The 17,478-nt window shown below is 37.5% G+C and overlaps 1 protein-coding gene across 1 annotated transcript; it reads left to right on the top strand.

Moving 5' to 3' along the window:
* Window positions 1–1,043: 1,043 nt before the first annotated feature.
* Window positions 1,044–3,125, top strand: LOC119192256 (protein toll-like; the record flags this gene model as incomplete). The annotated part of the gene is made up of 3 exons (XM_037446083.1): window positions 1,044–1,159; window positions 1,521–1,889; window positions 1,970–3,125. Coding segments are annotated over 3 exons (1,484 nt in total), but the record flags the coding sequence as incomplete, so codon positions are not given.
* Window positions 3,126–17,478: the final 14,353 nt, after the last annotated feature.

Raw genomic sequence — 17,478 nt, forward strand, 5'->3', positions numbered from 1 at the left:
CTAAGATTAGTCAATTTTACCACCTGTCAAGTGTCATATACCCTACAAGAACCGGCAGTATACAAAATAGATTGCAACTGTGGCCTCTTATATCGGGCAAACAAAAAGAAATATAGGGACCCGCGTAAAAGAACATATAGCTGACGTGAAACACCGACGCTCGACGAAGTCTGCAGTCGCTGAACACTCTGAAGGAGGCGCCAATCATTATCTGCGACTAGACAAGCCACAAATCCTCGCCAAAGAACACCGATTCCCTCCTAGGATGATTCGCGAGGCTATTGAAATTAAAACATCCTAATTTCAATAGGGAAGATGGTTGGAAGCTTGCACAAGCCTGGGATCCAGTTCTACATTTAATTAAATCGGAACCCAAAAGACCGGCTGCCAGACTTCAAGACACTGTGAGCTCATTCTGCGTAGATCGGACCACCAACAGCTAAAATTTAAAAAGTTGTATAATTGTAAAATGTAGCTAGATATTGTAACTTTGACTTTGCGTATGACCTGTTGGTCTTCCTCAAAGTCATCAGAAGTCCTCAGTCCCCTGACGATGAAGGCTGCAGTCATCGAAACGTCGGGAGAAAAAATAAAATATGAAAACCGTGATAAAATCCGAAAAATAGTTTAATTTTAATTAAATAAAATTTAAAATAAAATAGTATAATTTTGTAATTACTCTAATAATAACAAAGATTATATTGTAGGGGTTTTGTCAAAATAAAAGGGACCTTCTAAAGAACTAAATTTAACTATCGACATCGTACAAAAAAACGGGATAGGTACATAAACGCGCGAGATAGCGCGAGGCGGACTGCAGAGCGTTGGGCGGCGCGCGAGCACTCGGCAACGGTCGTATACGCCTGTTCAAGGCGGTATCGTTTTAATTCACGGCGCTGTACCCATACAGCGCGATGTCTATTATCTTTTTATGAGTTTTTGTGTCGGTTGCAGTTTTTGGCGAAGCTTCAAATGCGGGCACTACGCACGACACCAGGACCCCAGTTTTTCTCAGCCGGATTGGTGTACGGCGAACTATTAAGGTTACCGCGCCGATTTTTCGACCATACTTCGGCGGGTACCACGGATACGTCCGAATTTATTGCCCGCATTAGAAACTTCGCCGAAAAACAGCAACCGACACCAACAACTCTTCACGGTAAGCTGAAAACTTATGGTTACGTTCCTCTACGAAAGGAAAGATTTCCAGTCAGGCACATGTTGCGCCTGACCGGCCGCGGCCCCTCCGACAGTTCCTATTCGGAGGTGGTATGTATGCTGCGTGTCGCGCAAATTGTGCTATCGCAGTCCAGTATCGTCTATCGCCATCTAGTGTGATTGCTGTGCGATATCACTACGGGTGTGTCAATACATCAATCGTCTTTCAGTTCCGGCGATGTTGACGAGATGGCGATGTATGTACTGATTGTACCGCCACAATATGCTACAATATTAAATTTATAAACACAAGTCCAACATCCCTTTACTTTAACCTACGGAATTTTTACTTTTAATTTCAGACTTCCATTACTTTAGACGGCTCGTTGGTATGCGACTGCAACACATACTGGGCAGCACTGGCATTCAGCATGAATCCCTCGCATGCAAATTATGAACCGCAATGTGATGGTAAACCTCTCGCTAGTGTGGATCTCGACAGGCTCACTTGCGATGACACGAGCGAGGAGTGTGCCGCGCTGCCAGCCAACTGTACGTGTCGCAAGCGCGACGATATCGAGCACGGCTCGGTCGTCATCGTGCGGTGCGTCGGACTCACAGAGTTCCCGCGCCTGCCGCGCCAGCCGGACGCCACTCACAAGTGGCGTCTGCACCTCGCCAACAACAACATATCGCACATCGACGCGGCTGACATCTTGGAGAACATCGTGGTGAGTGCTTTATTCTCTCCTGTTTTCGTTGTGTAATCTGTGTGCGTCAAACTCATTTCATATATTGTATTTCACTCCAGGAACTCGACCTACGGAACAATTTCATCAGGAGAGTGGATGGCGCGACAGCGACGAATCTGACGTCCGTCCTGCAGCTGCAGCTCGCCGGAAACCCTCTCGAATGCGGCTGCGAGGCGTACACGATGCTGAGGGCGTTGCTCGAAGCCAAGTCATTGGTCGACAAAAAAGACGTTAGATGCAACGGCACTGGCCAAACATTGACCGCAGTGACGCCGACGCCGTGTCCGGTGCAAGGAACTATGTCGGTGCACCAGTTGGTACTCCCGCTGGTACTTCCGCTGGTGGTGTTGCTGGCCATCGTGATACTTGCGTACGGTTTCATCACCCGACCCGCAACACGTTTATGGATCAAGTTGTTACTTATGCGGCTCGGCTGGATGCCACGACGATTTGAGCCGGCGGATGAAGACCGCCTGTACGACGCATTCGTGTCATTTGCACACGAGGACGAGGAGCTCGTGGTAGAGCAACTAGCGGCGCGGCTCGAGAGCGGCCCGCAGCCATACCGGCTGTGTCTGCACTACCGCGACTGGGCGCCGGGCGAGTGGATCCCGGCGCAGATAGCGGCGTCGGTGCGCGCGTCGCGGCGGACCGTGGCGATCGTGTCGACGCACTACCTGCAATCGGACTGGGCGCGCGCTGAGTTCCGGGAAGCGACCGCGGCCTCGCTGCGGGACGGCACACCGCGGCTCGTCGTTGTGCTACTGGACGACCCCGACCGGCTGATGCTCGAGGCCGACGCCGAGCTAAGCGCCTACGTGCGCCACAAGGTGTACGTGCGGTGGGGTGACCCCTGGTTTTGGGAGAAGATGAAGCAAGCGTTGCCACTACCGCGAGGACGCCATCAAAAGAAGGCCCTCTCGTCCACCGCGCCTGTCCCAGACATCTCGCTCACGCAGGCGAGCCGGGAGACTGTCCCCGCTCCGGCCCCCGTGCCGGCGTCTCACTCAAAAGACTTCGACAAGCCACTGCCGCACGTGACTCCGTGCTCTGCTTGAATTGTTTTTGCGTGACGCGTGATCCGCGGTGAAAGGTGCCGTATATGCCACTGCCAAGTGTCCATTAGTACTCGGTATAATCATCATTTTTCAGAATACATTAAATCCACCTCGCCGACATCTAGTCACGGTATTCAATCGATGTGCTTTTCGTGCAATTTTTAAATATAATGCGTTTGTCGTCTTTAAGACCGCAAGGGTGTTATAATAATATAGATTATTGGCGTTATCCTCAACATATTCAATTAACGTTAGTATAGTCCTAGCGGTGCAATTATATTTAAAATTAATGCCGACATAATGCAAATAGATGCAAATAATAAATATGTAATCATTATTTGTAATAGGTAAGCGTTCAGGTACGATTAGCGACTGACGCGTGTTCCGTATAATTTTAATATTGAACTAAAAAACAGAAACACTCGATGTAGTACGTTATTTAAAGTAGCGAGTTTTATCCACAAAGGTAATATTCATATTATACAATAGGCTCAGGTCCGGATCTACCTAAGGGCTGCTTGGGCTGCAGCCCAGGGCCCCGAGGTTACAAGGGGCCCCCAGACCCCGGTAAAAACAATAGGCGTTAATTTGAATTTAAAAAATGGTTGTCTGTAAAGTCGGTTTACGGACGATATCTGTACGTAATAATGTCATAAAAAAACATTGATGAAAAATTGTATACTTCTATGAATTGAGTTAAGGGGGTAAATACGTTTAAAAGGATGTTTTCATGCTGATTTTCATTAATTTTTTAAGGTATAAAAAATGAATTTTATTTATTGAAACTATTAGGTTATTTTATACATATATTCATGAGTTTTTTTCATATTTTACAAAAATATAACTTAGAAAGTAGCGGAGATATCAGCTGGTACACATCGTAGGTTGTCATCCGACTTAGCACTTGGTGTACACGATGGAAGCCACAATTTTTATCCGAAATCAATGGCACAGAAAAATTACTTTCTTTTATATGTGTGTCTTCTATATAAACCTCAATTAAGAAAAAAAAAAAAATAAAAATTTGCATTTTTCAGAGGACTATTAAAATTTTAAAATAAAAATATCTATTTTGATTGAGGTTCATTATATGAACCGAAATAGTGATATATATATATATATATATATATATATATATATATATATAAGAAGTTCTTATATACATATATATCACTATTTCGGTTTCTCTCTCACCCAAAGGTTGCCTGGAAGAGATTGCTACCACAGCAATAAGGTCGCCTTTTGTACAACTAATACTTGCGTAGATTTAAGTAATATTTATGTTTTTGTGCAATAAAGAATATATAATAATAATATATTATTCTAGAAACAGATTTTTGACATGGCTATTAGTTGAGTACTTAGATAGGCCCCTAAGTAGTTTCAGCCCAGGGCCCCACAAATTCTAGATCCGCCCCTGAATAGGCTAGTTAATAAGTCTTTTTGTTTAAAGTAAGTCTTAAATTATGAATTATAATTATTTGATTAAAACAAAAAATTATGACTATATTTTTGGGACCTACAAAACCACAAAACTTTATTTTAAAGTTTACGTATCATAAACAAGCGAAAACGCTGTAAGCTATATTAGTTTATAAATATTTATAATCAGGTGCGCTGTAGCGTCATACAACTTATAAACAAGCTCTGCCGTTAATGAACATTTATCATTGTAATGTAAGTAAAGTAAAGCTAGGGTAGGAAATATTATGGCCTCTTATGAAAGTGGAATTGTGAGTAAAAGCAACCTTTTTTAGCGCTTGTAAAATTTTATAATACTGTTTAAAAATGTTCAGGTGATGGATTGTAGGCATATTTTTTTATGTAGTAGAAGAAAAAGGCATATAAGTATACATATATATTATATATGTACGATGATCTCCAATTAAAAAGAAAAATTACGTTTTATATATTACCACTAAGTTATTTTTATTTATCGCAACTGAATGCGAGCTCGAGTATGCTTAATGTTAAGCGATACAACTGGCCTTAAACATCAGCAACACTACTGAATCTTTAATTAAATAAGGCACTCAACTACGCTGGTCACCCTGAAATATAAGTATTTTATGTCACAACTTCCGAGACAGAGGTGACACATAAATTAGAAATATTTTAGTTAATATATTATCATGAAAATAAGTAATAAACGTTACATTAGCGATCCAACAAAACTTGCGTGATGTCACATTTCGAAAAATGTCATTAAGATAGCATAGTGTTGTTTTTTAATTAATTTAGATATATAATTAAAACCAATGTATAGAAGCGGTATTAACCGAGATGAATAAAATTGATGTTTCGTAACTTTTATTTGAGTTTGGTATCTATATTTAACAATTTATCTGAGGTAAAAACGTCAATAATCTATGAGTGACATAATACCTATTACGAAGTTAGTTCACAAATTATATGACGTCACATCATGATCGATAGCGTTCTTAGCGTTCCAATAAATAAAATATTATAATCATTTTCTTTTCTTCCGATGGAATTATGCAGCCATCCTGCACTTTTATTAATTGAAATTATTATGTTGTAATTTCGTAAGTCATGTAGTAGCTGAAATACATATTTAACAACGTTAAAGTTATGAGTCAAGTAGCCGATTTAATGTGATCGCCTCCTAGAACTAAACTTGGACATATTTGTATTTTAGGGGCTGTGAGTTGTGAACTAGTTGGATCTAAATCCTCAGCCAAACAAAACGTTATGGGACTAAGTTTATTTAACGACCTGCTCGGTCTGGGTCCCTTAGAGAATCTTGACGTCAACCAACATGAACTCTGGCCGCGCCGCCACACATAAGAAGTAGAACAAGAGGATCGTGACAAAACCATGAAATTACTATCAACAAAAGCAGAGCAAAAATTTTGAAAAAAAATTGTTGATTTTTTCTGTTCTTTTTTTTATTTTGTTTTCGAGTCAAGAATTAAACCGACTCAAAAAAGATAAAATACAAAACAATTTTTATGTGTCCGACCGCACTTCATATTATGTGCGTGCGTCTAGACTGTTGACGTGGAGTATTTAAATACTATTATCATTTATTATGACAAGATAATTAAAGATTAAATTAAGTATTTTACATCTAGGTTGTTTTTTTATTTATTATCCGCCGTATAACGAAGTGTCTACGAAACATTTCAACGGAAATGGTAAAATAAAATCCATCGTAAACAAAAATCTTGACCGCCAAAACAACAGTAAGTATAGTTAGTTATAAACCGCACCTCACGATCACATTTGTCATCGAAAACTACTTGGTAATAATAGTGATGGGCGTAGATTGGGCTTTGATGTTGACAATTAACTCAGATATATTTACATAACTGGAATAAAAAAACCCTTATGGTACTACTAACTCTGCGGTTTCCTATACTTAATGAAAAGGAGTAAGGGTACCAAAGAAATTAGGATCGGGATTTAGGATAGTTATAGACCGGACATCAGAGGCAACTTTGTGTTCCAAAAGCTATGTCGTTACCACTCTGTGTAACCTTTTGGAAAGCTGGAAGAGCATAATTTAAAGACAAAGGGCTAGTAAAATGAGGTTTTCGGAATTTTTCCTTTATAATATGTGCTATAAAATACAGCTTCATGCCAAATTTCAAGATTCTAGGTCGACTGGAAGTACCCTTTAGGATTTGATTCCCTTGCGAGTAGTTGCGAGTTAGAAAATATGTGGCTTAAATTGCTGTATCTTTTAATTGCGTTGACATAGAAGTTTGATTTTATTACAGCTTAATGGCATTATAGTCCTGAGTATTTGATATGAATTTAATCTATACTATTATATAAAGCTGAAGAGTTTGTTTGTTTGCTTGTTTGTTTGAACGCGCTAATCTCAGGAACTACCGGTCCAAACTGAAAAATTCTTTTTGCGTTGGATAGCCTTTTGTTCGTGGAGTGCTATAGGCTATATATTATCACGCTATACCCAATAGGAGCGGAGCAGTAATGGCTAATCTCAGGAACTACCGGTCCAAACTGAAAAATTATTTTTGCGTTGGATAGCCCTTTGTTTGTGGAGTGCTATAGGCTATATATCATCACGCTAAACCCAATAGGAGCGGAGCAGTAATGGCTAATCTCAGGAACTACCGGTCCAAACTGAAAAATACTTTTTGCGTTGGATAGCCCTTTGTTCGTGGAGTGCTATAGGCTATATATCATCACGCTATACCTAATAGGAGCGGAGCAGTAATGGCTAATCTCAGGAACTACCGATTCGAACTGAAAAATTCTTTTGTGTTGAATAGTCCTTTAATTGTGGAGTGCTCAAAGTTATATATCATCACGCTATGACCAATAGGAGCGGAGCAGTAATGAAACATGTTGCAAAAACAGGGAAAAATTATTAGTTTTGAGAGCTTCCGTTGCGTGCGCTGCGTAAACGGTTAAAGTTATGCAACAATGATGGATGACGGGATTGTTAGTCTTAAAAGTTCTAAAAATATATTATAAAACAAAGTCCTCCGCTACATCTGTCTGCCTAAACGTGTTAAACTCAAAAACTACCCAACGTATTAAGATGAAATTTGGTATGGAGACAGTTTGAGACCCTGGGAAGAACATAGGCTCCCGGGAAAATTTATAGCGTGACTTTTATAACGGAAAACTTTAGCCTGAAAAACTGTATAACGCGGGCGGAGCCGCGGGCAAAAGCTAGTAATAATAATACCCGGTCTATAAGCCGAGATTCAGTCATGATACAAAAAAAAAAAATAATAATATATTTCCAAAACAAAAGAATTACACACTCAGATTTAGCAAAACATTCAACACTAGGCACTGCCTGTCTCGTAGAATGAATTAAGTAGGGTTAACATTTTGGGCGGGTGTGCAATTTAATACTTCTACGCGTTCATGAGGAAAAGGGTATTGTTGAGCAGTGGCGAGCCTACCATGTCGGGTATGGACAAGCCAAAGCAGTACAAAAAAAAATCGTCTGTGTTTCAAATAAAACTAGTGTTAAAAAAATTTGGCCCGTCATGACCTCTAAAAGAAGTTAAATTACCTATATCAATTATCGACCAATCTCAGAAAAATAACAATACAACGATTGTCGAGTATCGACGCGCAATGTTTTATTTTGAAATTTCGTTACATATCTACCTTCTATACCTACTTAATTGCTGAAGTAAATATTACGTTTATATGTTTTTTGTAAATTGGAATATCTCTTACATACAGCGCCGATAAAATCATTATCCTTAACCAGAAGTATCCCAAACACTTGTCTCGTTCGAGAAAAATGTGCAAAGCAATGAAGTTTTACAAATAGACGCGGCATACATAACGTGACCATTTATTTTTCGTCACAAAACGGGACATCGGTTTATTTACGTGAAGCATAAAAAAAATAGATAGACACTTCAACGTCAGAGGAAGCCCGCAGTCGTCCCAGTATAACCGCTCAGTCGCCCCCCATGACGGCTGGGCGGTAGTAATAAGGCAATTTCTCCACGAGACCAAAAAAAAACGGAATTTCATTATTAAATTATTATAAATTTAAAATATTGTGTTAAGGTACAAATATTCAGTTTTATTTATCTTTGTCTGAAGAAATAAATTGTTTTATTACAACTGTTTTTTTATATATTGTCATTAGTTATCAACATCGTTTTCAAAACTAGAATCTGTAACAGATTTTTTTCAGATGTCCACATTTTATTCATTAGAGAAAACATTCGTAGGTCTTGTAGCCAAGTAGCAGTCCGGTTAACTCTTACATTTTCGCACGATTTCGAAAAACGGGAAAATTTCGTGTCCCCGGGTTTTTTCTGGGGACACCGGGACAGATTACCGAAAACCGGGACAGTCCCGTTCAAATCGGGACGTCTGGTCACGTTAGGCATACACTAACAAAATGGCACAAAAAAACGGTGCACTATGTGCTATAGTCACGTACCTATACATATAATTACAAATTGGTTCGAAGAAGGAATAAAAAGATTCAGCATACATTCGTTAGAAAAGGATATATATAAATCGACAGTTACGTAACAACGTTAGTGCCGCACGCTCATTGGCCAAAGCGCGTGTGACCTACAATCAGAGAAATTTGGGGAAAATTGGACACTTCATTTTAATAAAACAATTTATTGTGTGAGCAGAGAAACATTTATTTTAGACAGTAAGGTGAACTATATATAAAAAATATATTCATTGCTTTAAATGCTCTATATACGTAAGACTAGGTATACAAAAATTCTTTAAGATATAATATATTATCGTGTCCATCATAAAACTCTAGTTATTTAGCGCCAGCGTGTTTACTTTATATAACTTCAAACAAACTTAATTTATTCCTTTTTTGTCTTTTATAATCAGTTTTACAATCTATATTAGTTTTATGTGCGAAATGTAAGCGAACATTAATGAATTTATCTATAACAGCGCGGATAAGGTGAAATCTATGATTCAACGTCGGGTGTTGCTCTAAGGAATGAACATTTAAAGACTGAAATACGTCGTTACAACTTACAAACGATTTTAAAATCCGATTTTTAATAATTTGAATATCTTTGATGTAGGTAGGTGTTAGACTCGAGTGTAGCGGGTAGAAGTAACAGACATAAAGTCCACACGTAGACAGAGTTTATTTGCACAGAGTAAGAGTACAATTCACACAGGAGTAGAAGAAACACGCACTACAAGAAAGAAGGAGAGAAAATAAAGAGAAAGTCTACAGCGAAACAAAACGAACAAAATACTATGAACGGTATCGTAACAAGCGTAAGCGATCCGCGCCGCATGCGTCGGCTGACTGACTGCTGTCGGCCGGGGACTATGTGACAGGCGGAGCGTACGCGCCCCGCTTCGACCGGTTTATGTGACGTAGGGCATTGTTAGTTGATCGCTATACATATATACCGAACGTTGTACCATTTGTACATTGAAATTTTATTTTACAATTTTTATGTTAATGATAATAGTATTTAAGTTTTAGCAGTTTATTAGTTTTAAGTTTATTGTATTAATTTGAAGTTTTGTTTATAAAACTGAAAATCAAATGCATCGAAAAATCAAATGCAAAAAGAAATAAACATCAGAATTAGTAACGCTTGGAAAAGGTTCTGGTCCCTCAAAGAAATAATGAAAAATACACACATACCCTTGAAAGACAAGACTAAAATATTTAATTCATGCATATTACCAAACTTAACATACGGATCACAAACCTGGGCCCTTACTAACAAACAGAGTGAAGCATAAGAGTCTGTCAAAACAAAATGGAGAGAAGCATTCTAAATATAAAGTTAAAAGACAAAATCAAATTAATAAATATAAGAAACAAAACAAAAGTTATAGATGTCCCATACACAGTGAAAAAACTTAAATGGGAGTGGGCAGGTCATATGTTAAGAAACAGCAAGAACAAATGGACAAAAGATGTCACTATGTGGTACTCTCGTGATGGAAAAAGAAGGCAAGGGCGTCAAAACATAAGATGGGAGGATGACATTAAAAAAATAGCTGGACCAACATGGCAAAGAAAAGCAGCAAATAGAAAATTATGGAAAACTCTAGGGGAGGCCTATGCCAAAGGGCAAGCTGATAATAATGTTACCGGTGTCGAAAAATAAATACTTATTTTAATTACTATTATATATCACTAGTAAATAAAAAAAAAAAAAAAAAAAAAATGTTAAGAATTATAATAAGAATGTGAAATGTATATATATATTATTATCAGAAATAAAGGCTATTTGTATTTGTATTTTATAAAACTGATGTTTTGTGCGGATAATGCCGCCACATTTGACATTAGGAAGGATTATGTGACCTTTACATTTATGTGATTTTTAACATTATTTTTGGTTACGTATATGTCACTCTCTAGGAAATGATCGGAACAGACGGTAGAATATGTAGTTGGTATCCAATCATTCTCACACCTTTGAGTTCTAATCACACACAACCATTTTTCTTTTAGCAGTCCATCTTTAGGGATTCTATAATTCAAACAAAAGTACAACCGTAAATATTTACAAGTATTTGATGTATTTTTTAAATTAAACTATTACCTATTACATGATTTTATTTCATACCGTGTTATTATATTATAAAACAGAAATAGTAGGTTTATAAAGCCTGAGACAGTCATTACCCATCTTCATCATCACCCTAGCAGCTCGCATTGACATGGCGCGAGCGTCGACCGCCGCGCCGTCGCCATGACAGTCGAATAAAATTCATTCGGTTTATTTGATAAATAATAAGTTCAATAGTGTATACTATGTGTGTATGTGTATGTGTATTACACATGAAATGAAACGTGTTTTTCTTTTATAGTTGCTGTATAATTTGTACATCGTCTAAAAACACAGGAAGGCATTTAATTAACAGAATACAAATAGGTAGTAAGCCGACTAGCCGCGACAGTGGTTCGAGGTTAACTAAGTGAACATCGGGGAATTGCCTTACTTTCGTCTTGCCAGTATTGAGCTCGGACAACGTATCTATGTAATAAAAACATCTTAGGTGCAAAGCCAATGATACAACTCACGTAATGTTTGTTCGTATGGAAGTATCCATCACGCCAATTAGTTTTGGATACTAGACTAAATACCTTATAAGGTTTTTCAACTCAGGAGTACATTTCGCACCTCTCGCCAGCTTGTTGAATGTTATTGTTTTTCATCATAACCTAACAAATTTACTTTCTTCACGGCTATCAAACTTTCACACACTTGAAACTATTATAAGGTATAATTTCACTCATCTTCTTTATATTTAAATGTTTTAAATAATTCAAAAACACGTAATAAAAATAACACCTTTAAAAAATGTATCGCCGGCTCAATCAAAACAAACAACTAGTGTCGCCAGTTACTAATCGCAAATTATACTCAACATTTCTACTAAAATTATACGAAAGGTTTAATTAAAATACACATAATACATAAAAATAATTATTATTATGTAAATATAATTATGTTTATTCTAAAATCATTAAATACACATGAAAAATAAAATATTAGTCATCCAAATAAGGAATATTATTTAGAACTATCTTCTGCCCGCAGCTTCGCCCGCGTGGATTTCGGACTTCAAAAATGGAGGACGTGCTCAATTTGTCGGGATGTTTTTTGAATGTATGGTGGTATGCAGGTGGTCCGATTGTCCGGTCAGGGTCTGATGATGGGATCCTGGTGAAATCGAAGGAACTTTTAACCATTAAGGTTGCACACGCGACGGAAGCTTAAAAAATGGAGTAACTTCTCCCGTTTTCCCAACATTTCCCTTCACTACTCTGCTCCTATTAATTATAGCGTGATGAAAAGTATACTATAACCAGCTCAGGAGTATGAAAAATAATTGTACCAAGTTTCGTTAAAATCCGTCGAGTAGTTTTTGTTTCTATAACGGTTATACAGAAAGACAGACAGACAGACAAAAATTTTACTAATTGCATTTTTAGCATCAGTATCGATCCCTAATCACCCCCTGATAGTTATTGTGGAAATATATTTCATGTACAGAATTGACCTCTCTACAGATTTATTATAAGTGTAGATGTAGATGAAATGCGTGCATACTGATACGGTTTAGATGTGGTATGTGTTAAGGTGTATGAGTGTGTGTGTAGGTGCGCTCGAGGCGAATCGGCTCGGTGCATCGACACTTAGCGCGGGAATTTTTAATCTTTACTGTACCGACCGTAAAATTATGATTATTGTTTCATATTCCGTTTTGTGCAAATAATTTTAGGGCAAGCCAGGCTTTTGGGCTTCTATAAAAGAACCGCCGCTGTTGTTGCAGGTCACAAAAGGAAAGGGCGTTGTAAGCAGATAAGAAAGCGTATTTATTTGTGTACATTTAACAAATAATACGGAGGTGCAAAGCGCGAACGGGTGCCACGAGTTGGCGAAATGGCACGGCGGCTCGCTTTCAACTAAAAACTAAAACAGCCTACGTGACTCGCGGCCCACGCGCCGCGCGCCGCCCGGGAGTCCCACCCCGCGCCTCCTGCACCCCCCCCTTACAAATTATTATTAAAATGGGAGCTAGGTATGTTTTTATTATTTTCGTCTCGCTAACAGGTATTAACTTTATAATTATTAAACATAATATTTTTATTGTATGACGTATATAAAAATATACGGTTTTCGCAATTTTTCCTTGATATTAAAAAAAAATATGAGGGGGTAGGCTCTCTGCCGTCTGGTTCCGCTTAGTAGGTAAAGTCCTGGGAATATTGGTCAGAGTCCGGGGTCTGCCACGAGGGTGACACGGCAACCGATGTGTCCAGGTCGCGGTTGAATGGTTGGTTAAAATACGTCGACCGACTTGCCGGATTTGACGAGATTCCTCAAATGGTAACAATGCATCCCATCGGGGTGCAATACGAAAAGTATTCCAAACTATGTGAAGATTTACCGTACTTTATTTTTTTTTTGTATATGTAACTATTTACTGCTATCAGTGGTGAAGGGTGAACATTTTCAAAAGGGAACCCGACGAAATATTTTTTTCTACAGTTAACATAATATAATACGCTGTTCAAAATAAATTAAAATCAGTAAAATATCATAATAATTTCCTTCTAACATAAAAATTATGTCTAGTATCTAAATTTACAAAATAATCATATATTTTGAACATAGGTATCTAAAAGAGCCCAACAAGAATTAATAATGCACAAAGACTAATTATACATTCTAAATTATTAAAAATATTTCGCGCCAATGGCTCAACATGAAGCCGCAAATTCTCGGGTTACCCTGAAGTACACAGACACGCACGCACACATGTATATTTACGTCACTTCCAAAAGATTAGACAAAGACACCGCGCTGCGTGTGAAAGAGACAACGATATAACGAGGGAAGCTATGCGCGGCCGGGTTCACTTCGAACACTATAGGGCGCGAGCACTGCGCGCGAGTTACGATTTAACAAATTGATATGAACGACAGATATCATTGAAGTATTGATTTAATTTAATAAATATAAGATGACTTGTTTGAATATACTATTTTTATTCTAGTTATATTGTTATGCTTTTCTTTTATTATTTTTAGTTAATTTACAAAAGGTAACCCGGTAGGAATCGGCTTGTATGGACGCTTCGCCACTGGTAAATAGATTGAATCCGCAAAATTAAATTACTAACACAAGCGCGTAGGACGACACATATGTGAACGCAAACTAGTGTAATAGTCCGTTACAGCGGATGATCGGGCGGTAGCTGGTGACGACTGCGCAAACGCCGATTGCTTAGTATTTCAAATTGATGCTGTGTAAAATAACGGTACAGCGCGTGTTGTTTATTTTAAAAAAATAAATAAAATGCTTTATTCATCACGTAGGTGAACATAGTTGCACTTATGATAAGTCAAGGTGCTACATGAGAACACTTAAAGCATCGGAATGTTTGCCGGCAAACATGACAGCTACATGACATTACGGGTGTCACCTTATTATGTAGTATATAAGGTTATATTCCCGTGACACACGTAAAAGTAGCTTATATAAACAAAGATAATGTATATTGAAAATAAAATAAACAAAGAAGCCAGCTCGGGCTGGCAGGAAAGAAGAAATAAAATGATGTATAAGTATATGTAATTTTAAATAAACAATAAGGGAGAAACACGTCGCGATCCTCACTGGTGAGAATAATGAAAGCCCTAACCTAAGCCCTTCCTTTATTTTTGGAATACAATCAAGATTTAAACTGTATAATTTTATGTAAGTATATTTTTATAGGAATTGTAATCTGTTTTGTGTATAATAAAATAATAAACCTACCAGCCTTTCACTAACTACCTAAGCGATGACTACCCGAAGAAGAAAGGCAGAAAGAAACTCCGGGCTTTTTTTTTTTTTTTTTTTTTCATCAATTGTCCATTTAATCATTTTTATATTTATATATATATATATATATATATATTTAATAATAATATAAAAGATCAAATCGGAGAAGCATTATTCCCGTCGACATCATCATTAGTGGTTGCGGACTTGTGGGCGTTATCAGGGTAAATTGCGAGCACAAAACACAATGATCACAGATATTTTTATATTCGAATTCAAATTAAACAATATTTGTCAATAATGAAGATAGAAAAGTGGACAATTAAGACCGAGCAGCGGGTTCAGGGCACCGATCTTACTTTAACCAACAAATATTCTCAACGATCCAACTCGATCAACTCGACCAGTCACTATCATGATTCCTCCAACGAATGTCCAAAGCACTCATGGCCTACCTGCATAGTAAAGATGGCGCCTCGACCCCGCTCGAGGCACGTGCCTTGCTCTGATTGGTCGTTTCGTAAATTATAACTTTTAAATAAACTTCTATTACATTATGGCTAATGCGTAAGGTTTTAAGTAATAGAAAAATGTAACAAATCTAATAAAATTAGATTAACAATTATTGTGCGTTATGCATGTAAATAACAATCAACCGGACACATAGCTTCCTCCGACACGGCCGTCCTGACATATTACACGCCCTCGTGTAATGTTGAAGGCCGCGCATCATAGTTTCCTGCAGAAAAGAGAGTAATATAATAGTATAGTTCGGCCACTCCTGACCAAGGAAATCGTGTACATTTTGTCTTCTGCGCGACAACTTTCTTTAAGGTATTTTCACAAAATAATTGCCCTATAATAGTAATTAGGCTTTCCGTATCGAATCTGAATCTCAATAGACTCCACATTACATACTGAATTAAGTCCGCAGTATCGAAACAGTCACCTCGTCGTCTATCGCGTTTCACATTTTTTTTTATTATTAACAATGGCCACCTCGCCTCTTACACTACTTTTCTAGGGCCACCTCGCCTCTTATACACTTATCAAGGGCCACCTCGCCTCTTATACACTTATCAGGGCCACCTCGCCTGTCATTCTACTGATTCTACTTTTTAATGGCCTAATAAATTGGCATTTCAAAGCTTAACGAAACCATAACCACCACCACGCCTGCCAGGCTACCTTATGAAGAAAATTTATCTCTTGTGAAATCCTTTAGTAACAAGTACTTGGTAAAATCTTTATAGATGGCTCACCTCTTACGATAAAAATAGATGTCGAACAGTAGCCCTAACGGTTTCTTATCCAGAGTTTCGCGTATACCATCCGGAGTACCTCAAGGATCATTACTTGCCCCATTGCTTTTCATCATATTTGTTAACGATATTAATGAAAACTTTTTAAACTCTAAAATACTTTTATATGCAGACGATATGAAAATATTTAGTCATATTGCTACTGGAGCTGATAATCTCGCACTACAAGAGGACCTTACTCATTTTACAAATAACGGTAGATTAAACAAGTTAGATTTAAAGATTTAAACGTCTCTAAATGCTATATCTGTACATTTACACGAAAGCCAAACCCCATTGATTTTACAGACTCAATTGATGAAACTCCTTAACCAGTGTCAACTCTATTAAAGACTTAGGAATAACGTTAGACTCGAAAATTTAGTTTGATATCCACATTAACAACATCAAGGCTGCATCCAAACCTTAAGGTTTCGTAATGAGAATATCGTCTGACTTCAACAATATAAAAACAATTAAAGTTTTTAAACTGTACTCTCGTGCATAGCCTATTATTCACAAGTATGGAATCCAAATTACAATAGTCATATCGACAGAATTGAAAGCATTCCGAGAAAGTTTGTGAGATATTTACAATATCGCTCCCATAAGTATCTTCCAAACTACATTAGCCACTACAAAAAATCACATTCATCTCTTAGAGGAACGAAGGCGCATAGCTGACTTAGCGTATCTCTTTTACATTCCGAATAGTTCTGTGGACTGTCCTGATCTACGGACAAAAATAGGATTACATATCCATACTAGCCATATAAGAAAACCAAGCCTATTACATGTACGCACTGCGAAGTAAGTTTATCATCAAAGCTCCTATATAACCAGAGTCAATAGAATATTTAATTCATTGAAAGTGTCTCGAAACTAAGAAAAGTCTTGGCTGATGCTTTCTTTTTATAATACGTGTCATTTCTCTATATTTTAATTTTTATTTATGTAATCTGATCTCTGTAATCTTCTGAGCTGCCTGTTATTACTTCTAACACATCTCACACATATCTGTGAAAACTTTAAATTGGCCTTCAGTTATATAATTGTTCAAACTATATCTGTTTTAGGTGATAGTTTTCTGTAAAAATAGAAATAAAATAATAAACCGTCTGCTAGAATGAAAACATATTCCTTTCATCATTTTGCCTCTGAACTTACTTGTGGCGCCGATGTGGACTGTAAGCTAAGGAATATCAGCTTTCAGTATGGACCGTTACACTATCGGTTGTTTTCCACTTCGTAACTTAACTACTCTATATGTTATGCAATTTTATGATGTATTTTGAAATACTGGGAAGCTAGTTATGTTGATAACATGCCATCTCTTAAGTTTTATCCCAACCCAAGGGAAAAATTTACTCATGAATACCACTAATAATTGACCAATGAAAAACTGTACATTTTTCGCAGGTATCACTAAATTATCCATGTA

The sequence above is a fragment of the Manduca sexta genome, unplaced genomic scaffold (genome assembly GCF_014839805.1).
Source record: "Manduca sexta isolate Smith_Timp_Sample1 unplaced genomic scaffold, JHU_Msex_v1.0 HiC_scaffold_2530, whole genome shotgun sequence".
NCBI classification, from domain to species: Eukaryota; Metazoa; Arthropoda; class Insecta; order Lepidoptera; family Sphingidae; genus Manduca; species Manduca sexta.